This window comes from Polypterus senegalus, chromosome 15 (assembly GCF_016835505.1).
Source record: "Polypterus senegalus isolate Bchr_013 chromosome 15, ASM1683550v1, whole genome shotgun sequence".
NCBI lineage: Eukaryota > Metazoa > Chordata > Cladistia > Polypteriformes > Polypteridae > Polypterus > Polypterus senegalus.
In genome coordinates, this window is record NC_053168.1 from 74,719,333 (window position 1) to 74,742,609 (window position 23,277).

General features: G+C 39.9%; 1 protein-coding gene across 8 annotated transcripts in view; it reads left to right on the forward strand.

The window, feature by feature from the left end:
• LOC120515645 (ankyrin repeat and IBR domain-containing protein 1-like) overlaps nt 1–23,277 on the forward strand; it is a 445,503-nt gene that overhangs the window by 321,530 nt on the left and 100,696 nt on the right. For all 8 annotated transcript variants that reach the window (XM_039736854.1, XM_039736855.1, XM_039736857.1 and 5 more), the window contains 2 exons: nt 9,647–9,855; nt 10,208–10,296. In XM_039736854.1, the coding sequence (XP_039592788.1) occupies nt 9,647–9,855; nt 10,208–10,296 (298 nt within the window). The remainder of the gene's footprint in view (nt 1–9,646; nt 9,856–10,207; nt 10,297–23,277) is intronic.

Below are 23,277 nucleotides of genomic sequence, written 5' to 3' on the forward strand. Positions count from 1 at the left end.
TATATATACCGCGTATCGCAGCGAGAAGTAGTGTGTTAAAAAGCTAGAAAAGAAAAGGGAACATTTTAAAAATAACGTAACATGACTGTCAATATACAGTATTTGTTTTGTGAGTGTTACTGAGTGTTGCTGTCATCAAGGATTTGATTATCATTATTTCTTTCAATCAGGTTCGTATTTGTAGGATGTGTTGTGTTCAAGTTACATTCCGTGTTTGTCAATCGCTGTAAAGATGACAGGTTTCATTCATCGATTCGTTTCTTACTGCATCAATAAACAGCTCGTCTTCTTCTTTATCTGAGACCTGACACACTGCATGCACGGGTTTTTTACACTGTCTTCCTTTAGCGGGACATTGACTTTTTCCAACGTGTGCTTTGTTTCGCAGTAGTTGGATTTATGAATATGCTTGTATGTATGAGACGCTTCATATTTTTGCTGCCTTTTCAATTGTGTAATTCGGTTTTGTTCAGCTCTTTGGAACTGTTGCCTTTTATCTGTGCACTGCGTCAGTTCACGTGAGCCACTCGGTGTACATGCATCGAAGGTTCCCAGCTGTGCTGGTGCCATCTCGTGCTATGTCCATGGCTGTATTTAATGTTACCTTAGTCCTGGCACTTAAAACTTTCTCTCGCAGTTTCGCTGAGTTTGTGTCAAACACCACCCTGACCATCTCATCTTCCTCTCCATAAGCACAGTCCTTCACCCGTGAATATTTACCCGTGGCAGTTTGCTATTGGATTGCCGCTGACGGACGGCCTTATATGGGCAGGCACTAAATTACAAACGCCAGCGGCAGCCTGTCTATGAACTTAATTTAAAGTGTAGGTTTACATCGTGCTTTGTTTCCGAAGTAGCAGAACTCATGAATATGGTTGTATATGTCACTCGCTCGCTTCTTATTGTTTCGCTGCCTTCTCAATTATATAATGCATGTTTTCTTCAGCGCTTTTTGAGGTCTTCCTGGTTTTCTATGTACTGCGTGATTACGTGGGAGGCGTGATGATGTCACACGAAACTCCGCCCCCAACGCGTTGAAGCTCATCTCCATTACAGTAAATGGAGAAAAACTGCTTCCAGTTATGACCATTACGCGTAGAATTTCGATATAAAACCTGCCCAACTTTTGTAAGGAAGCTGTAAGGAATGAACCTGCCAAATTTCAGCCTTCCACCCACACGGGAAGTTGGAGAATTAGTGATGAGTGAGTGAGTGAGTGAGTGAGTGAGGGCTTTGCCTTTTATTAGTATAGATATAAAATCACAAAATAATACAAACTCTGAAAATATTTTCTTTGTCCTTTTTGCCGGTTAAATAAAAGTTCAAGTGAATTGCCAAATTACAGATTTTAGTTTTTAGTGTATTTTTAGAAGTGTCCCAACTTTTTTGGAAATGGGGTTTGAAGATAGTGGTGAGTGAAACACACGCTTCCTTTTGCATTTGTTTTTGGGAAATTAATATTAAACTTTGTTTTGCATGCAATTTTACAACAGTGGAACTCACTAAATGTTGGGGCTAGGGAGGTTAAAAGAAAGAGCGCCTTTATGTGAAAAATTGTATCACATAAAGATGCGGTACAGCTCAAATGTTATTTATTTGGAGACACGCTATAGCTTGAATGTTATTTATTTGGATCACATAAAGACGCGCTATAGCTCGAATGTTATTTATTTGGAGACGCACTATAGCTCGAATGTTATTCATTTGGAGACGCGCTATAGCTCGAATGTTATTTACTGAAGACGCGCTATAGCTCGAATGTTATTTATTTGGCACGGACATGCTCAAAAAATACATGTGTAATGCCACAAAAAGTGCATGCAGACACTTCATTTCGCTATCATTGGTAAGAGAATGTATCGTGATACACTGCAGATCTAGCATCGGAGCAAGAATGCACATCGCACTTTTGCCATCGCTGTACTTTGTATATTTATATGGGAAGCTGTGCATTTTACATGTGCCTTTATGCTGTAGGAAGTGAGTAAATAAATAAAGGTAAATAAAGAACTGAAGCTTGTTGATGCTGCATCATCTTTTCTTTTTCCATCTGTTTGTTTCCATTTGTACACACTTCTCTCTATGTTGTGGTTTCTATTACACACCTGAAAGAAAGAGACAATATATGTGAAAACATCATCGCACAAATGCAATATTATTTGAAAACGAACAGCATCAGATCGGGTTTGAATTTATGCTGGCGATATTACTTCGAGTCAGATCAGGAGCTTATTCAGTGCGCTCAAGAACATGCTGGTGGCCAGTTGCTGTGTGCTACATACAACATGCTGGCAGTGATCAACACACATTTTAAAAAAAGCTTGTGATAGTACAAGCAACCGGCCACCTGCGTACTCCTGCCGCACTGAATAAGCTCACACCTTCTGGTGCACGATGTCAGCGCAGCAGCGGAATAAAAAGAAGGAGACAAATACATGTGACATTTTGAAGAAATCATTTTATGACCTGAATAGTACCAATCAGAAAATATTGTTGCACTAATGCAATATTATTTGAAAATGAACAGCGTCCGATCAGCTGTAAAAATATGGCATTTCTAAATGTTTGCTTTTTTCAGTCTGATTCTCTCAGTCAGACTGTATATTTGTCTCTTATTCAGTGCGCGCAAGAACATGCAGGTGGCCAGATGCTGTGTGCTGCAACATGCTGGCGGTGAAAAACGCACATTTTAAAAAAAGAGACAGACAAATATATGTGATGTTTTGAAGAAATCATTTTATGACACGATTTATCTTTATTTATTTACTTGCTTCCTAAAGCCTAAAGTCACAAGTAGTGTGCAGAGGGCATGCTCAAAAATGTGTGTAATGCCACGAAAAGTGCCTGCTGACACTTTAGTATGCAAGCAATGGTATGTGCATTCTTGCTCCGATGTAGAAGGGAGCTGAGTTTACCTCTCTTACAGCGCATCTATGTGAAAACAGCAGTGTCAGATGCGGGGGTGGGGTGTGTTTGGGCTCGTGAATGCGGCTGAGATAATAAAACTGACTAAAAAAAACCAAAGCTAACCTTTACAAGTATCATAAATTACACCGGCTGTTACAGACTGAAATTAAATGTATGTTTTTATTCTAAAATAGTAAGATTAAGAGCAGTTTACTTCTCAAAACAGAGTGGTGCAGGATCGAACTCGCGACCTTTTAATTCCCGGTCGGCAGCTGATTCTATTGCACCATGGAGGCAGTCATAATAAACGGGTGTCAATGTCGCATGTTAAGGCGGCTTTTTGTTTCTACAGTTATATTTTTGAATAAAAACGCAATTGTTGTGTTAGATTTGTACCTTTTGTGAAAGTATTTCTTTGATATTTGGACTTCAGGCTTCATACATTATATAGTTTATGCCTACATTTTGTCATCTACTTCTAGAATATAAAAAACGTTTCTGTATTAACAATGTGTTTACACATATTACTGTAGAAACGGAACAGACATGAAATGCGTGTGTTCAAAACAACAAATCTATTATTTCCAATCTAAAACTCCACTTCACTCCCAGAAAATCAATCAAGGCATGAGCTGGGAGAAGTTTGTGCATGTTCTAAGTCGGTGGGGGGATGGAATAGCCGGCTGCTTGCAGCCTGAGTTTATCAGCACATTTAGAGGACAAAGGACGCGAGGTGTGAAGGGATTTAAGAAGCGATTTAAGGTGGGACGGATCTACTAGTTTTTTCATAGGCTCTGGTAATTCTAGTGTTAAGGGACTGGCGGTGAGGATATGCCTGACCTTGCCGCATTTGAAACAGCGCGGTGGGGCCAGCACTTTCTCCTTGGGTTTAACTGGAGCCTCCGCAGTGCGACGGGTGGGCTTGGGAGTAGCGACACGTCCATGTCGGACCCCGCGAGCAGACCCCTCCAACCCCCTGACTCGGTTCACCGCTAGTTGGTGCTCCAGTACCTCCAGAAGGCCTTTCATGTCTTTGTACAGATGCTTGCAAACCTGCTGTGCGAGGTATTCCAACATGGCATTAACAAACCCCTCACAGGCCAACTGCTCCATCACCTGGCATGCCTGGTTAATGTCTGGCCTTAGCCAGCGCCCCATTTTGCCCCAGAATTCAAATGCCTGGGCCCTGGTGGGGCTATCGGAGTCAAATTTCCAATGCCGCCATTCTCTCGCCTGCTGGCCTGATGTTACGGCGTAGTGATTTAAAATTTCGGCCCTCAGGAGGTCATAAACAGCGGCTTCCTCCTCAGGAAGGTTGTAATAGGCCGGCAGCGTGAAGCCCTTCAAATATGGCGCCAGTATAGATGCCCATTCCACCCTTGGCCACTGATTCTTAGAGGCAGTCCTCTCGAAGATCATTAAATAAGACTCTATACCATCCGATACAGAGAGCGGAACATTTGAAGGAAGGGGAGGCTGTGCAGGCTCCGGCTTTACCGCCTCTGCCTTGGCCAGCCTCGTCTTGGTCTCTGCCAGCTCCCGTTTCATGGCTGCCTGCTTCAGCCTCATAGCCTGGAGCTCATTCATCATCGACGTTAGAACTGTGTTTAGGTCCTGCCCTTCTTACATTCTTCACGCTGTGTATCCTGCTGACTACGCCACTGTAAAACAAAAGCACAGACAAGCATAAAGGTTTGGGGTTTTTTCCGGCCCCGTATACTGCAAGTTCAAGGTCAGTGTTCACTTTGACATTTACAACAGACAACATTGGTATGTGTTGGGGAACAATTTATGGGGTGGGACTGGAAACGGGCAGACGGAATGCTGGGAAGGAACCGTGGTGGTAGATGGGATTCATGGCATCATCAGAAGGGAACCAGAGGGAAGGAAGGAATGTGGAAGTGGCTGAATGTTGTTTAGCGAGTTCGGGTGAATTCAAGGCGGTGGTGCTTCGCTCTTTATGTGGAATGGTATGCTACATTGCTAATTGGGTCTTTAAGCGGCTCCCTATGTGTGTGTGTGACTGTATGTATATATGTATATATATATATATATATATATATATATATATATATATATATATATATATTTATATATATCTATACTAATAAAAGGCAAAGCCCTCACTGACTGACTCACTTATCACTAATTCTTTTTTTTTTTTTTTTTATTAATTTTATTACAATCAATACATAGCAATCAAGTTTTTACAAAAAAAAAGAATTATGCTAAGAACAGATCAATCCCCACCCTTGACAGAGAGAGCAAGCCAAACGGTGTAAAATTTAAGGCTTGTAAAAATACCTAAATCAACAAATTCTCTGTGCTTTATAAACTCATTTCAAAATATTACTGATTAGATCCTGCCATGTTTTGAAAAAAGTCCTCACTGTCTCACTCACTCACTCACTTATCACTAATTCTCCAAGTTCCCGTGTAGGTAGAAGGCTGAAATTTGGCAGGCTCATTCCTTACAGCTTACTTACAAAAGTTAAGCAGGTTTCATTTGAAATTCTACGTAACGGTCATAACGTCGACAACGTCCGCCATGTTGAACTTTCTTATTTATGGCCCCATCTTCACGAAATTTGGTAGGCGGCTTCCCTGCGCTAACCAAAACCGATGTAAGTACTTATTTCAGTGGTATGACGCCATTATCGGCCGCCATATTGAATTTTCCACACGTCACTAATTCTCCAACTGCCCGTGTAGGTAGAAGGCTGAAATTTGGCAGGCCCATTCCTTACAGCTTACTTAAAAAAGTTAAGCAGGTTTCATTTCGAAATTCTACACGTAACGGTCAACAACGTCCGCCATATTGAACTTTCTTATTCATGGCCCCATCTTCACGAAATTTGGTAGGCGGCTTCCGTGCGCTAACCAAAACCGATATACGTACTTATTTCGGTGGTATGATGCCATTGTCGGCCGCCATATTGAATTTTCCAAACGTCACTAATTCTCCAACTGCCCGTGTAGGTAGAAGGCTGAAATTTGGCAGGCGCATTCCTTACAGCTTACTTAAAAAAGTTAAGCAGGTTTCATTTCGAAATTATACGCGTAACGGTCATAACGGTCGACAACGTCCGCCATGTTGAACTTTCTTATTTACGGCCCCATCTTCACGAAATTTGGTAGGTGGCTTCCCTTAGCTAACGAAACCAATGCGTGCTTATTTCGGTGGTATGACACCACTGTCGGCCGCCATATTGAATTTTCCAACATCACTAATTCTCCAACTTCCCATATAGGTAGAAGGCTGAAATTTGCAAGGCTCATTCCTTACAGCTTACTTACAAAAGTTAAGCTGGTTTCATTTCGAAATTCTACGCGTAATGATCATAACGGTCACCAACGTCCGCCATGTTGAACTTTCTTATTTATGGCCCCATCTTCTCGAAATTTGGTAGGCGGCTTCCCTCCACTAACTGAAACCAATGTACGTACTTATTTCGGTAGTATGATGCCACTGTCGGCCGCCATATTGAACTTTTCAACAGTCTTTGTTACTTATGGGCCCATCTTCAAGAAATTCTATCGATCAAAGAACTGTCACTTACCGAGTGGTTTCCATGCCCGGAGATACCACCTACCTTTTCCATTCTCTTTGTTACATATTACACGGCCATATCAGGCTCACTCTTGATATCAGGAGGAACATTCTGTCTTATGTATTGAATGACTGGGACAGGTTCAAGGTGTGGACTGATGACGGTACAGGAGATAATTATACTACACAGGAGCACTAGAAGAGTGAAATGCTTAAGCCCTTCACCTATGGTTCTGCATGTGAGTTGATGGCTGCCGCTGAATTGTTCGGTTGTCGCTTTCAAGTGTACCGAAATGGCCAAGTATTTTACACCTTTCGACAGCCGCCAATGCCTCTTAAACATCTTAGATTCACAGGTGACGATTTCAGTAGTGGACACTTTGATGTTTATGAATGTTTAAACTCTCAAAAGCTGGATGTGATTTTATCGATGAAACCGGTTGTGTGCTTACAACGCTTGACAGATGCCAAATGTCACTTCAACACAACAAATCCTGCAAATACTGTCGTAACTGAAACAAACCATGAAACTCAAACCGATTATGACAGCAGCAATCCAAGCTGTGAGATTTGAGACAAGATTACTGTTCACATGGCCAACTGTAAGTTACATGCTCAAGAGTAAGCTCAGCACACAGCTTGGTCATGTTACAACCGGAGGGCCGAACTGACAACATGGTATACAAAGAGATCCTTAACAAATAATTATTGGCATATTGTCCCACAGTTTAAAAAGGTTTAATTTTCTTCTTAATAAAAATTTGAATGCAGTACTTCACCGCTGAGAAGTGCTGGTATTTTGCTAGTGTATGTGTATATGTATATATATATATATATATATATATATATATATATATATATATATATATATAATGTATGTGTGTACATACAGTATATATGTATTTTTAATATATATAGTATAGTATTTATAGTAAGAGTGTTTGTTTGTTTGTTTGTTTATGTATTTATGTATTCAATCTATTTATACATTTAAAGAGCTTCTGTAAAAAGCCAAATTTACTCCTGGGGAACAACTTCTATCTATCTATCACTGTGTTGTTCATATCTATCTATCCATCCATCCATCCATCCAATTTTCCAGTACTGCTGCACTGGCCTGACAGCAAGGCACTCTGTTACATGATCCACTTGCCTAAAGCATTGGACATCATAATTTCAAATAAAAATCCAGGAGCACCACTGATATTTTTGACATGAACTACTCAAATATTTTAAGCAATATCATTTACTTATACAAGTCTCCTTAACTTTATATATTTGTATTTTTAATTTATTCTCATCGTCCTTAGGAAAAGAAGGTTTATTTGTTCATAATTGATTGTTTGTAATCTCTGAATACTTCACAGTAAATAATCAAGAAGTAAAAATTAATAATATTTTTCCAATATTGGAGAGAAGAACAATGATGACATAGCAATAACGTATCTATCCAGTTATTGAGCAAAGTGATCTTAATTGTTTTGCTACTTTTTATTCCAAGAATAGCAGCAGTTGACTATGCTAGGTTCACAAATTGTCTTCTAAAACTGAAAAGCAGTTCATGTTACTATTTACACATTTGACTGAATAATTGAATTGAGAGTTCAAGTTTAAAATGTCAATATTTACATTAGAATCTAGAAATAGCATGTACAGTAGAACCTCAGGTCACGAACGTCTCAGACCACGTATAAATCGGGTTACGACCAAAAAGTTCGACAAACTTTTGCATCTGTTCACTACCACACACTCGGGTGACGAACAAGCCAGTTTCCCTACTGGCTTGGAAAACATTGAGGATTTCCGCACGTGTTCAGTCTCTCCCTGTGCATTCCCTGTGCATCGAGCGAGCGATAGCGCAAGATAGTGAGCGAGAGAGAGACAGTGCTGGCAGTGAAGGCAGTTAAAGAATGCACCAGACTTGTTTTTAAAGAGATTGATTTGAGCATTGTTTTAACCTCGTTGTATTTATTGAAGACTTTTTTCTATTGGATTTTAACCTCCACTTCACTTCTGTTTACAGCGATTGGTTTGTATTTTGCCATGTTGCAATGTTACTTTTCTTGGTTGTTTATTAAATTATGTATTTTTCAGATGTTCATGTTTTTCCCAGTGCTTAAAACTCATTAAAAAAAGGTGTTTACAGCGTGCGTTTCATAAGGCTATATTGTGAATTCTTGCAATGTTACTTTTCTCTGTTCAAGGTTTTCTCAGTGTTATTCAATGTTTTTACCTTTCGTTTACTATTACGCTGTGCATTCTATGGTATAATTAACTATTTTTGTGCGTAAAAATCTTTAAAAAAATATATTTACATACAGTTCGTACGGTCTGGAACAGATTCATTGTATTTACTGTGACAGATTAGGGTTTTTCTCGCACCCTTGTACCCTCAGACCACACGTCAGACACCAGATAAAAGTCCAAATAGTTATTTATTATAATAATAAAGTGCACAAAGCACCCTCCTCTCCACAATACTCAATAAATCACAATAACCACAATAATAAATAAACCAATCCTCCACTCCCAGACGCTTAGCCCCCTGCCTCCCAACTCAGCTCGCCGTCTGGGAGCTCCCACAGTCCTTTTATTCCTCCTGACCCGGAAGTCTTTCTGCCCAACAGTTCCACAAGTCCTTATTCCTTCCGGGTCAGGGTAAGCAGTACTTTTCTTCACCCCGGAAGCCCGTCGCTCTTCCTGTGACGAACTTCCGGGTCATGGTGCTCAAATGAGTCCATTGGCCTCCCGACAGCGACTCCCAGTGGCCCCCAAGGTATCCAGCAGGGCTATGTATAAAAACTACATAGTCCATGAGGCCCTGCTGGAATTCGGGGCCATTATATGCTCTTGGGAGAGCTCCTTCTAGCGGCCAGGGGGTGAGGGCCGGAGTAAAATGCCGGCAATCCACCACATTACATACAATCCTTTGGAGGAAATTACTTCGGGTCACAACCAAATCGGGTTACGACCAGAGTTTTGGAACGAATTACGGTCGTGACCCGAGGTTCCACTGTATCTATTCCTGAATGTACAATTGCATGCAATTATAGCTGAGTTGTAAAACCTGGTTTCTTGGAAATATGTTCATTTTGGATTTTATGATTATTAGTATTCTTATCATTATTAAACAGGTTAGAAGAGTGGGAAGAAGAGGCCTACTTTATGCTGTGTTTTCTTTAATTCCAGACTGGGACAGGGAAAAATTACTTGAAGCCTGGATGTCCAATGCTGAAGACTGCTGCCAGCGTTCAGGCGTTCAGATGCCTACTCCTCCTCCAAGTGGGTATAATGCCTGGGACACCCTTCCCTCTCCTAGGACACCTCGTACCACCCGTTCCTCTGTCACATCACCTGATGAAATCAGCTTGTCCCCTGGTGATGAAGACATGCCTCTGGTAAGACCTAACACTTCTTCCCAAATATGCCTTAATGATGAATTTATCTGGAATAACTACAGGAGGGTACTTTACTTACACAAAGTTGTTATTTTTGATTTCATATTTCCAGACTTCCAGACCTATACACATACAGTATATATATATATATATATATATATATATATATATATATATATATATGTCATACAGTATACACACACAAACACATAAAATTTTGGGTGCAATTTATTTTACAGTATGATCATTTATTTTCATAATACACTTGTTTAAATAACAGGAAATAAGTAGCTATTCCAGTGTGTTTACAATTGTTTTGAAGAAATAAAGAAAAAGTTTCATGTTTCTGCAGTGTGGCATTTGCATGTGCAGCATTTCAGTGTTTGAAGACCCAGTGGACATGCCGTGTGGACATGAATTTTGCAGGGCATGCTGGGAAGGGTGAGTACGTTGTATGGGTGGTTGAATATTTCCTGTTTGATCTCTAGCTAATTGTAGAGTGTTATTTTATGTGGGTTGAATGCTGTTTTGTTTGAATTGCTGTGCTGCATCTGCAGGTGCTTTATAGGAAAGCAAGTAATTAAAGGAACAAATTATGCAAATTGCAAGCCAATGAATTCTTGGGAATTTCTACCATATAGTATTTTTATCTGTTTGGTTAACTGTGTTTAGTGTTGTACATTTTATATTCTTGGAATAAAAAATAATTTGGTTACATAAAATAACCAAAATTGTACAGGGAAACAGTGATGCATTAAAAACAAACAATACCTATCAACACAACTAATGATGGCTGTTTCTGTTGTATACATGCACACAGTGGGAACATCAATTGTCTACCCATCATTATTAAAATTTCAGCCTTTGGTGAGGGAATGACTGAAATCTAGACAAATTGTTTCAGACCTTTTAATAAGATTTTGTGATCCTGTAACTTACAATACTTAATTGACAAAATAAATGGATTGCCCATATGTATACTATAGTTGTCAGTTTTGCTCTGTCTGTGTATTTGTCACTCTCTAGCTATAACACATCATTGACTAAAATAATACATAAAAAAAAGAAAAATATTAGATTTCTAAATTTCAAGTATAAGCACTTTGTGTATTCTGAGAATATAAAAATTGCTGAAGAGAGTATGACAGTGTGATTGATTGAAATAAAACACCCTGTAATGTGACAGCTGAATACCCATTGTAGTGGGTCCTATACTTTTGACTAATTTCCTTTTCATTACTGCAAGTTCCGTCATCAGTGGACTTTTACCCCTGGATGTAGGATCAGTAAAAAAAAAAAAGAGAGAAGTCACACAGAATGTTTAGAAAAGCATAAATTACAGCTAAAAATCTTCCATTATAATTTGCTATGCAGTAAATAACACATATAAAATACATTTTTATTTTGCAGTTAAAGAGACATTTTTACATAAATTATTTTGTCTTCATCTGTGCAAAAAGTGTCAAAGAAACCATACACTATTTTTAACTGTTCTGCTTCAACTCCCAGGCTTAGCTGAGACAAAATCCTTCATATCGGCTTTAATTTGTCAATTTGTTTGTATCCTAATATGCACTATTATTATCAGTGTTAATGGCAGATTTAACAACTACACTTTAAGGAGTAATAATGCATTACAATATATGGCTTATTGGAGCAACGCAATAGGCTGGATCTTTAGGGAAAGGGGGCCTCTGAAATTATGTGGGGTGGGCGTTGACATTTTGGTTGAAATGGAGCCATTTCAACTACCTAAGTGAAATCCACTTCTCTGCTACACTGGCAGTGAATCAAACCTTCTGCTACAAAAGTGCCCATTCCCAGAATGCCACTGGGAGAAGTTCAGAAATTAACCACTCATATATAATAAAATATCTTCTTCTTTTGGGTGCTCCCGTTAGGGTTTACCACAGTGGATCATCTTCCATATCTTTCTGTCCTCTGCATCTTGTTCTGTTACACCCATCACCTGCATGTCCTCTCTCACCACATCCATAAACCTTCACTTAGGCTTTCCTCTTTTCCTATTCCCTGGCAGCTCTATCCTTAGCATCCTTCTCCCAATATACCCAGCATCTCTCCTCTGCTCATGTCCAAACCAATGCAATCTCGCCTCTCTGACTTTGTCTCCCAACCGTCCAACTTGAGCTGACCCTCTAATGTACTCATTTCTAATCCTATCCATCCTCGTCACACCCAGTGCAAATCTTAGCATCTTTTACTCTGACATATAATAAAATATAAGAAAACTAATACTTGACATTCTGTGTTTAGGTCATTCTTGTTTTTATATTTATCTCAGGGCAGAATGTGATGAATTGTTCCTGTGGAAGTGAGAGTGTATGAAAATAATAATGCTAAATATTATTTTTATTCCTTCCCCATTGTTAGCTTGTTGACCTGAAATCAACAATAGTGGTATTTGCTCTTTAGCCTCTTTCAGTAGCCACTAGCTATCTATTAAATTACCTTTGCCCTTGATTTTATTTTAATTTTACTTTAAATTAAGGATCTTTTTACTTACATTTTACTCTATAAGACATTCAAATCCAAGCACTACCCGTTTTGCACTCATTCTTATTTACTGTTGCTTCCTGACTAGATATTCAAGTTTATAGTCCAATAATAAACAAGACCTGCTGTAACGCCAGACACAACTTCCAAATTTGCTTCCTGTGTGCCAGTATGCATGCATCCCAAACCACATCCCATCATCCACAAATTCTTCTCAATTTATTTCCCTAATTATTTTTATGCTTGTGAATTCTGATAGTACAGAGGAACCTCGGTTTGCGAGCATAATTCGTTCCGGAAACGTGCTCGCAGTCCAAAGCACTCGTATATCAAAGTGAATTTCCCCGTAAGAAATAATGGAAACTCAGATGATTCGTTCCATAACCCAAAATTATTCATATAAAAATGATTAATACAAAGTACAGTACATATTAAAAATACATGAAACAAATTAACCTGCACTTTACCTTTAAAAAGAATCATGGCTGGTGTGAGTGAGTTTCTAAACTCTTGTGGGATTCCACCTAACTGGACAACACGCGAAGAGTGTCCCAAAGCAATGGCAGTCTCCCAGCGCTGTAGCAGTTCGCCGTATAAGCGTATCCAAAAAGATCGCGGAAATGCTATAAGCGCCTGCCGTCGATGGATGATACAAGGAACATTATAAAGATTCCGCTACAATAAATAACCGCGCTGTTTCTGTTTCAAGCTGAATAAAGCTGGTGTTATTAAAGTACTGAGACTCAGCTTTGTGTTTTGGGGCACAAGACGGGGACTCGCACTTCACACACACACACACAGTCACAATGCTGTAGTGAACAGTATACGCTCGTACGGATGTTGACTATATGAGTGAGGCACGCAGACTCAGACGGAGAATAGGAGACAATTGCCCTCAAGAGAAGAGAGAGAGAGAGAGAGAGAGAGAGAGAGACATGCAGGGCGAGTAAGATAAGGAGAGAGAGAGAGAGACGCACGGGAGCGAGAGAGAGAAGAAGCATCAGCTCAGTTGTGATCACATGACATTCAGCAGACAAAGTGTATCCATACTACTCGTATTGCAAGACATTGCTCGTTTATCAAGCCAAAACTTATTAAAAAATTTAGCTCGTAAACCAAGTTACTCGCAAACTGAGGTTCCACTGTATTACAATTCATTTTGCAGCCTGGATGACTGTTAATCACCAATTACTTAAAGTTTCCTCTGGGTACTCTGAATTTAACCAGTAACCACAATCTGGCTGATAGTTTTATTGTGTGCCAGTGTGTATTAAGATGATCTGCTGTATCATCCACGGTAAGCCCCTGCCTTTTGATCATTGCTGCAGCTCGGGTGCCTAGGGATTCTCAGCTTGGCCAACAGGTTGAGGTTGTGGAGGGGTACAGACATGTATGACTTGTAAAACAGTAAGCTGCCTCTTTGACATCTGAGATGTGCACTTTGTCAGTTGATACATACATCTGGATGTAAAAAACTTTTGGGTATTACAGAAAGAGTTACAATACAATATCTATCAAACATTCAATGATATATTAACAAAGAATTAAAAATTCTGTCCAACTAAAAATACAGTATATCACAGAAAGAGTTAAAATTCATTTTTCCTAAACTATTTTTATTCAGTGTAGAGAGCTAATTAATAAAGAAACGCCCATTATATTGTAATCAACAAAAGCTAAAACAGAAATGTTGTCAGGAATCTAAAAGTGTTCTTTTAAAATAAAATTAGGTAATTTTTGACAGATTCTAAAGAAGCTCTGTACAGTTCCATGTAAAGTTTTTTTGTCCTAGTTTAGGTAATAAGATATTTTTTTCACACTGAGTTATAAAGGATGCATGAAGATTTTTCCAGTTGAACAAGATTAGCTGACCTGCTAATCTATACTAATAAAAGGCAAAGCCCTCACTGACTGACTGACTGACTCACTCATCACTAATTCTCCAACCTCCCGTGTAGGTAGAAGGCTGAAATTTGGCAGGCTCATTCCTTACAGCTTACTTACAAAAGTTAGGCAGGCTTCATTTCGAAATTCTATGCGTAATGGTCATAACTGGAACCTACTTATGTACATACAGTGGTGTGAAAAACTATTTGCTCCCTTCCTGATTTCTTATTCTTTTACATGTTTGTCACACAAAATGTTTCTGATCATCAAACACATTTAACCATAAGTCAAATATAACACAAGTAAACACAAAATACAGTTTTTAAATGATGTTTTTTATTGTTTAGGGAGAAAAAAAAATCAACTTTTGTCTCATCAGTCCACAAGGTATTTTCCCAAAAGTCTTGGCAATCATTGAGATGTTTCTTAGCAAAATTGAGACGAGCCCTAATGTTCTTTTTGCTTAACAGTGGTTTGCGTCTTGGAAATTTGCCACGCAGGCCGTTTTTTGCCCAGTCTCTTTCTTATGGTGGAGTCGTGAACACTGACCGTAATTGAGGCTAGTGAGGCCTGCAGTTCTTTAGACGTTGTCCTGGGGTCTTTTGTGACCTCTCGGATGAGTCGTCTCTGCGCTCTTGGGGTAATTTTGGTCGGCGGCCACTCCTGGGAAGGTTCACCACTGTTCCATGTTTTTGCCATTTGTGGATAATGGTTCTCACTGTGGTTTGCTGGAGTCCCAAAGCTTTAGAAATGGCTTTATAACCTTTACCAGACTGATAGATCTCAATTACTTCTGTTCTCATTTGTTCCTGAATTTCTTTGGATCTTGGCATGATGTCTAGCTTTTGAGGTGTTTTTGGTCTACTTCTCCGTGTCAGGCAGCTCCTATTTAAGTGATTTCTTGATTGAAACAGGTGTGGCAGTAATAAGGCCTGGGGGTGGCTACGGAAATTGAACTCAGGTGTAATACACCACAGTTAGGTTATTTTTTAACAAGGGGGGCAATTACTTTTTCACACAGGGCATGTAGGTTTGGATTTTTTCTCCCTAAATAATAAAAACCATCATTTAAAACTGCATTTTGTGTTTACTTGTGTTATATTTGACTAATGGTTAAATGTGTTTGATGATCAGAAACATTTTGTGTGACAAACATGCAAAAGAATAAGAAATCAGGAAGGGGGCAAATAGTTTTTCACACCACCGTATATAACGGCCATAGCCTGCAGCTTGGTCACCGTGTGAGGCGGAGTTTCATCCCTCATCGTCATGCCTCCCACGTAATTGAGTGCCTGCCCATATAAGGCCGTCCATCAGCGGCAAACCAATAGAAACACTCTGCCACTAAATATTCGCAAGTGAAGGACTGTGCTTATGCAGACGAAGATGAGATGGTCAGGGTGGTGTTTGGCACAAACTCAGCGAAACTGCGAGAGAAACTTTTAAGTGCCGGGTATTAGCTAACATTAAGTAAAGTCGTGGACATCACATGAGATAGCACAAGCACAGCTGAGAACCTCCGATGCATGTACTCCGAGCGGCTCATGTGAACTGACTGTGAACGCAGTACGCAGAGAACAAGGAAGAGCTCCCAGAAAGCTGAACAAAAAACGCTTTACACAATTGATAAGGCAGCAAAACAATATGAAGCGAATGACGCATACAAGCATATTCATAAGTGCAGCTACTGCGGAAACAAAGCAGACGGTGGAAAAAGTCAATATCCAACTAAAGGAAGACAGTGTTAAAAAAAAAAAAAGTGCATGCAGTTTGTGATGTCTCAAATAAAGAGGAAGACGAGCAGTTTATTGATGCAGTAAGAAAGGAATCGATGAATGAAACCTGTTATCTTTACAACGGTTGACAAACACGAAATGTAACGAACACAACACATCCTCCAAATACGAACCTGATTGAAAGAAATAATGATAATCAAATCCTTGATGACAGCAACATTCATAACAGTCACAAAATAATTACATTGACAATCATGTTACGTTATTTTTAAAATGTTCCCTTTTCTTTTTCATAACTTCTTTAACACACTACTTCTCCGCTGCGAAGCGCAGGTATTTTGCTATATATATATATATATATATATATATATATATATATATATATATACACACACACAGTGGAACCTCGGTTCACGAACATCTCGGTACACGTACAACTCAGTTTACGACCGCAAAGTTCGCCAAACTTTTGCCTCGGTTCACGACCACACACTCGGTATACAAACAAGCCAGTTTCGCTTTCGGTTTGTGCATGTTCAGTCTCTCCCTGTGCATTTCCTGTGCAGCAAGCAAGAGAGAGAGAGTGCGCAAGAGAGAGAGAGCGTGACTCACAGACACACAGACACACACACACAGGCAGCGTGCACACGCACAGGCAGCGCCAGAGAGAGCTGGACGCATTGAGGTAGGAAGGCAGTTAAAGAATGCAGTGGCCTTGATTTTGTTTTCACTTCTGTTTCCAGCGATCTGTTCGTAGCGTGCATTGTTGCAATGTTATTTTTCTTGGTGGTTTATTAAATTACGGATTTTTTCAAATGTTCATTTTTTTCCCTGTGCTTAAAACTCATTTAAAAAGTGCTTTTAGCTGGCGGTTGGTAGCGCTATAGCACAAATTGCAGTGTTAGTTTTCTCTGTTGTTTAAGGTTTTCTCAGTGTTATTCAATGTTTTTACATTTAGTTTACTATTATGCTGTGCATTCTATGGTTTAATTAACTATATTTGTGCTTAAAAATTTAAAAAATATATATTTACATACAGTTCGTGTATGATCTGGAACGGATTAATTGTATTTACATACAATCCTATGGGGGAAGTTGCTTTGGTTCACAACCAAATCGGTTTATGACCAGAGTTTTGGAACGAATTATGGTCGTGAAACGAGGTCCTACTGTATGTATGTATGTGTGTATATATATATATACATACACACACACACACACACACACACCCCGATCTACATACTGTCAAATAAATGAACCACACGCCGTGGCGTAACGGAAGAGGCTTCGCCTCTAGTGCCGACGTCCGAGGTTCAATTCCCAAAAGGGGGTGCAGTGAGTGTGTATGCCTGATGAGCCCAGAATTAGGGCGAAACACGTGTCACGTACTCTTTGCATTATTTGACAGTAAAACTATTTCTATATCTATATATATATATATATATATATATATATATATATATATATACACGCACAAATACACATATATATATACTGTATATATATATACACACAAACATATATGTATGTGTGTGTGTGTGTGTATATATATATATATATATATATATATATATATATATATATATATATATAATGTGTATATGTATATATATATGTTTATATATATGTGTGTGTGTGTGTATGTATATATGTATGTGTGTGTATGTATGTATGTGTGTGTGTATATACAGTAATCCCTCCTCGATCGCGGGGGTTGCGTTCCAGAACCCCCTGCGATAGGTGAAAATCCGCGAAGTAGAAACCATGTTTGTATGGTTATTTTTATATATTTTAACCCCTTAGAAACTCTCCCACACTGAGTATAAATATTCTCCGCACAGTTATACAGTAAACTCTTGGTTATCGCGGTTAATCCGCTCCAGACAGATAAATGAATTTCCACGAAGTAGGATTCTTTATTTATAAATCTAATATTTTCCCAGTTAGAGCATTGAAAACCTGTTTACGACCTTCTAAATACGTTTTTTAACATTATTAGAGCCCTCTAGACATGAAATAACACCCTTTAGTCAAAAGTTTAAACTGTGCTCCATGACAAGACAGAGATGACAGTTCTTTCTCACAATTAAAAGAATGCAAACATATCTTCCTCTTCAAAGGAGTGTGCGTAGCAGAGAATGTCAGAGAGAGAGAGAGAAAAGTAAACAATCAAAAATCAATAGGGCTGTTGGGCTTTTAAGCATGTGAAGCACCGCGATATGGTGGCCGCAATGAAGGGATCAATGCGTATGTGTCTCCACACATACCGCTTAGAATTAAGGCCAAAAAGTTCTATCTTGGTCTCATCAGACCAGAGAATCTTATTTCTCACCATCTCAGAGTCCTTCAGGTGTCTTTTAGCAAACTCTATGCGGGCTGTCATGTGCCTTGCCTCTCCTCAGTGTGTGGAGACAACCAGGCATTGCTCATCATTGTCCAATACAGTCCCCACAGTGAAGCATGGTGGTGGCAGCATCATGCTGTGGGGGTGTTTTTCAGCTGCAGGTACAGGATGACAGGTTGCAATCGAGGGAAAGATGAATGCGGCCAAGTACAGGGATATCCTGGACAAAAACCTTCTCCAGAGTGCTAAGAACCTCACACTGGACCGAAGGTTTACCTTCCAACAAGACAATGACCCTAAGCACACAGCTAAAATAATGAAGGAGTGGCTTCACAACAACTCTGTGACTGTTCTTGAATGGCCCAGCCAGAGCATCTCTGGAGAGACCTAAAAATGTCTGTCCACCAACGTTTACCATTCAACCTGACAGAACTGGAGAGGATCTGCAAGGAGGAATGGCAGAGGATCCCCAAATCCAGGTGTGAAAAACTTGTTGCATCTTTCCCAAGAAGACTCATGGCTGTATTAGCTCAAAAGGGTGCTTCTACTAAATACTGAGCAAAGGGTCTGAATACTTAGGACCTTGTATTTCAGTTTTTCTTTTTTAATAAATCTGCAACAATTTCAAAAATTCATTTTTTTGTCTGTCAATATGGGGTGCTGTGTGTACATTAATGAGGAAAAAAATTAATTTAAATGATTTTAGCAAATGGCTGCAATATAACAAAGAGTGAAAAATTGAAGGGGGTCTGAATACTTTCCGTACCCACTGTATATATGTGTATATGTATATATGTAGATATGTGTGTAAATGTATGTATGTATATGTGTATATTTATATATATATGTTGATATGTGTGTATATATATATATATATATATATATATATATATATATATATATATATATATATATATATATGACAGCAACACTCATAACAGTGACAAAACAATTACATTGACAATTATGTTACGTTATTTTTAAAATGTTTCCTTTTCTTTTTCATTACTTCTTTAACACACTACTTCTCCACTGCGAAGCGCGAGTATTTTGCTAGTAAAGTAATATACTGAAGAATGTTATGACATTTCATCAGATGTTACTCCAGACACTGATGTAAATTAATTTGGAGTGATTATATACATTGTTATCTGATAGATAAGCAAAACATTTCACAGTAATTCATGGCCTTTGTAAAGCATATGACCTAATGAGGCTGGTACTACATGGCAGCGTTCACAATTAGGGTCCAATCCCTTGTGAGCTGGAGGGCTGATCGCACCCCAAGAAGATACAGACGCCCCTGGGAAAACCCCAACTCCTGAAACACAGACTACCCTCACATTGCTCCTTACCTTCTCACTTGTGCTATAACGCGTAATACAAGCCTCGCACGATATTCCGCTAACTTAAAAGCCTTGTGCAGCACCTGTCAGTTTTGGAATTGATTGTTTGCTTTTATCTCTCTCTCTCTCTCTGACATTCTCTGCTCCTAGCTGAACTGTCATCTCTGACTTGTCATGGAGCACGTTTAAGCTTTTGAAAAAGAAACAAATGTTTGTTTGCAGTGTTTGAATAAAATTCCTGTTTTCTACAACCACCTGTGTCTCTGTGCAAATCTGTGACCCAAGCGTGACAAGTGGTACCAGGAGTGGTTGCACAGATGGATGCCGCCGAAGACTTATTTCAAATGGCTAAAAGTTATGCACTTAAAGACTGGAAACTAAACATGGATGACCCAATCCGTGCGCAAATTTAAGATTTGATACATAAAGTGATGGAAAAAAGTTGTCCTGAATATACTAATGACCGGGATACCTGCAGTTCTTCGAGATGAATTTCTGCGCCATGATATTAAATCATTAACGATTATGTCCAGACGATTGGAGGGTTCACAGTCCGCTTGGAGAAAGAGCGGTGGATCTGGTGCTGCTTCGCAACCTGTGAACGAATGTCCAGGACATTCTCCTCACTTTGATCGACAGCTACAACATCTACAAGCTGCAGGACCTGAAAATCGAATGGAGTCAGGTAGGACCCCGGGGAATCCAGTCGTAGAAGAGATGCCTATTTCTGAGGAAACGGCAACAGCGGGCCGAGGAAACCGTGGACATCGCAGAGGATATTTCGGAAGCGGAGCCGACTGTAGATGTTTCCGGTGTGATCAACTCGGCCATTTGGCAAGAGAATGTTGCTTGTCTCCAGCTCAATCAATGGAAGTTGGACTGGCCGAGGTTTGTTGCGCAAATATTACATATTCTTTGGATAGAAAAGATGACTTGTTGATCCCGGTGAAATTGGGGGGCAGAGAAATCTCAGCATTGTTAGACTTCGGAAGTGACCTTTGTATTGTGAGACGAGACTGTCTTGATGAACGATGCCTTCGAGACTGTGAGACTGTAAAAATACGCTGTGTACATGGTGGTGTTAAAGATTGTCAGACATTACTTCTTCCTTTAACTTATAGGGGTCACCACTTTAAGGTTTGGTCTGCTGTTTCAGACTCGTGCCCATGGCCATTACTCATAGGATGGAGAAATGCCCTTTTTCTAAACTGATTAATAAATGTCAGGGACTAGTAGTCCAGTCCAATATTGAACTTAGTGGGGGGGAGAAGAAGAAAACCAAGATGAAGAACTGGTAGCGGCCAGAGAAAATCTAAAGCCCAACTTAGATATTGAACCCGATCTCTCCAGTGAAACAGAGGTCACCCCCGACAATTTTCCAGAATGGGCTGGTCCTTCTACATCTTCCCAGAGTTCAAGCGCCTCCGAACACAAACGAGCATTAACGAACAATCAGATTTTGTGCGTTTGCAACATACTGATAGCTTATTTGAATATGCATTTAAACAGGCTCGCTCTGCTAATGACTCTTACTACCAAGAGCATGATTCCGTGGGCATGAAAACCCCGCACTTTATAGAAAAGGACGGCTGCCTTTTCAGAGTGATCTCAGATCATTTAAAGGGGGAATTTATTGAACATCTGGTTGTACGTGAAGCACATAGGGAAACTGTTTTGCATCTGGCACATTCTCACATCTTGGGAGGGCACCTCAGTGCTGACAAAACCAGAGAGCGGTTATCAAAACGATTTTATTGGCTTAATATGGGAAAAGATGTTGAACGGTTTTGTACTTCATGTCCAGACTGCCAGATCGTCTCTGCTTATAAGCCTCCTCGGGCTCCCCTTTGTCCTATGCCCATTTTAGAAGTTCCCTTTCAGCGGGTGGGATTAGATATTGTAGGCCCTTTACCTAAGACTAAGAATGGGTACCAATATTTGCTGGTGTTGGTTGACTATGCAACACGATATCCTGAAGTGGTTGCCCTGAAAAAGGCCAACTCCTCGGCTGTATCCAAAGCTCTGTGTGATATTTTTACTCGTATTGGTATCCCTAGAGAAATCTTAACTGATCAAGGCACACCTTTTACTTCTGGCATGATGAGACAATTGTGTGACAGGTTTGCTATTAAGAAATTGAGTATCACTGTTTACCATCCACAAACGAATGGTTTGACTGAGCGATTTAACAAAACTTTGAAACAGATAATCAAGCAAGTCGCTCATAAAGATCCCACAATCTGGGACACTGTCCTGCCTTTTGTTTTGTACGCGGTGCGAGAATCGCCAACGGCGTCCACTGGCTTTGAGTCCGTTCGAGTTGTCATTCGGCAGGCATCCTGGATGTTGTACGAGAGGAATGGATAGGAAACGAGAGAGCATTTCAAGGACTAAGTTTGCAGATCAGCTAATTTCATTGCAAGACATAATTTCTATGCTTTCCTCTATTGCTGTGGAGCATCAACAACGAGAAAAGGAAACTCGGAAGCGTCTTTACGATAGGCGCAGTAAGCTCCGTGAATTCAAACCTGGTGATCGTGTTTTGGTACTAGTTCCATCTGACCCACACAAATTCTTAGCTAAGTGGCAGGGCCCCGCCATTATTGAGGAGCATATGAGTCTGGTAAATTACAAGGTTAGAATACCAGGCCGGTACAAACCATTCCATATTTTACACATTAACCTCTTGAAGGAATGGCACGACCGGAAAGAGGTTAACACTTCTTTGGCTGCTGTTTCTCCGGCCGATGTTACCATTGGTAACAATCTTACTGACACCCAAAAGACAGAACTGTCATCTTTGATAGAACGGAACACTGATGTCTTTTCAGATTTACCAAGACTAACATTACAAAACATAAAATCTCTACTGAACCTGATGTTCGCGTACAGATGCGGCTGTTCCGGATTCGGGAAGCGCGAAATATTGTGTGTGAAGAGGTAAAAAAGATGCTGACATTGGGTGTAATTCGTGAAAGTAAAAGCCCGGTCGTATTAATCCCAAAGCAAGATGGTTCGGTTCGCTTCTGCATCGATTTTCAGACGCTTGAATAAGGTCTCTAAATTCGATGCTTATCCCATGCCCCGTGTCAATGAACTGTTGGAAAAACTGGGTCAAGCGAGCTATATCTCCACACTAGATCTCACGAAAGGCTATTGGCAGGTGCCTTTAGAGGCTAGCAGGTGTGAGAAAACAGCATTCGCGACTCCTGATGGACTTTATGAATTTACAAGACTCCCATTTGATTTTCACGGGGCGCCTCTAACTTTTCAGCGTATGATGGATCAGATCCTGTGTCCTCATTTTGAATATTCCAGGGCATACCTTGACGATGTCGTGATTTTTGGCAATGATTGCAAAACACACTTAGAGCGCCTTCAAGCCGTTCTTGAAAGCTTGAGACAGGCTGGCCTTACTGCTAACCCTAAGAAATGTAAACTGGGCATGTCCGAGACTCATTACTTAGGCTATTCTATCGGCAAGGGTTTACTTAGGCCACAGTTAAGGAAAATAGAAGAAATGCTTGCTTACCCGAGACACAGAAACGTGCACAGTACGCGCTTTTCTGAGGCTTGCTGGTTACTACAGAAGATT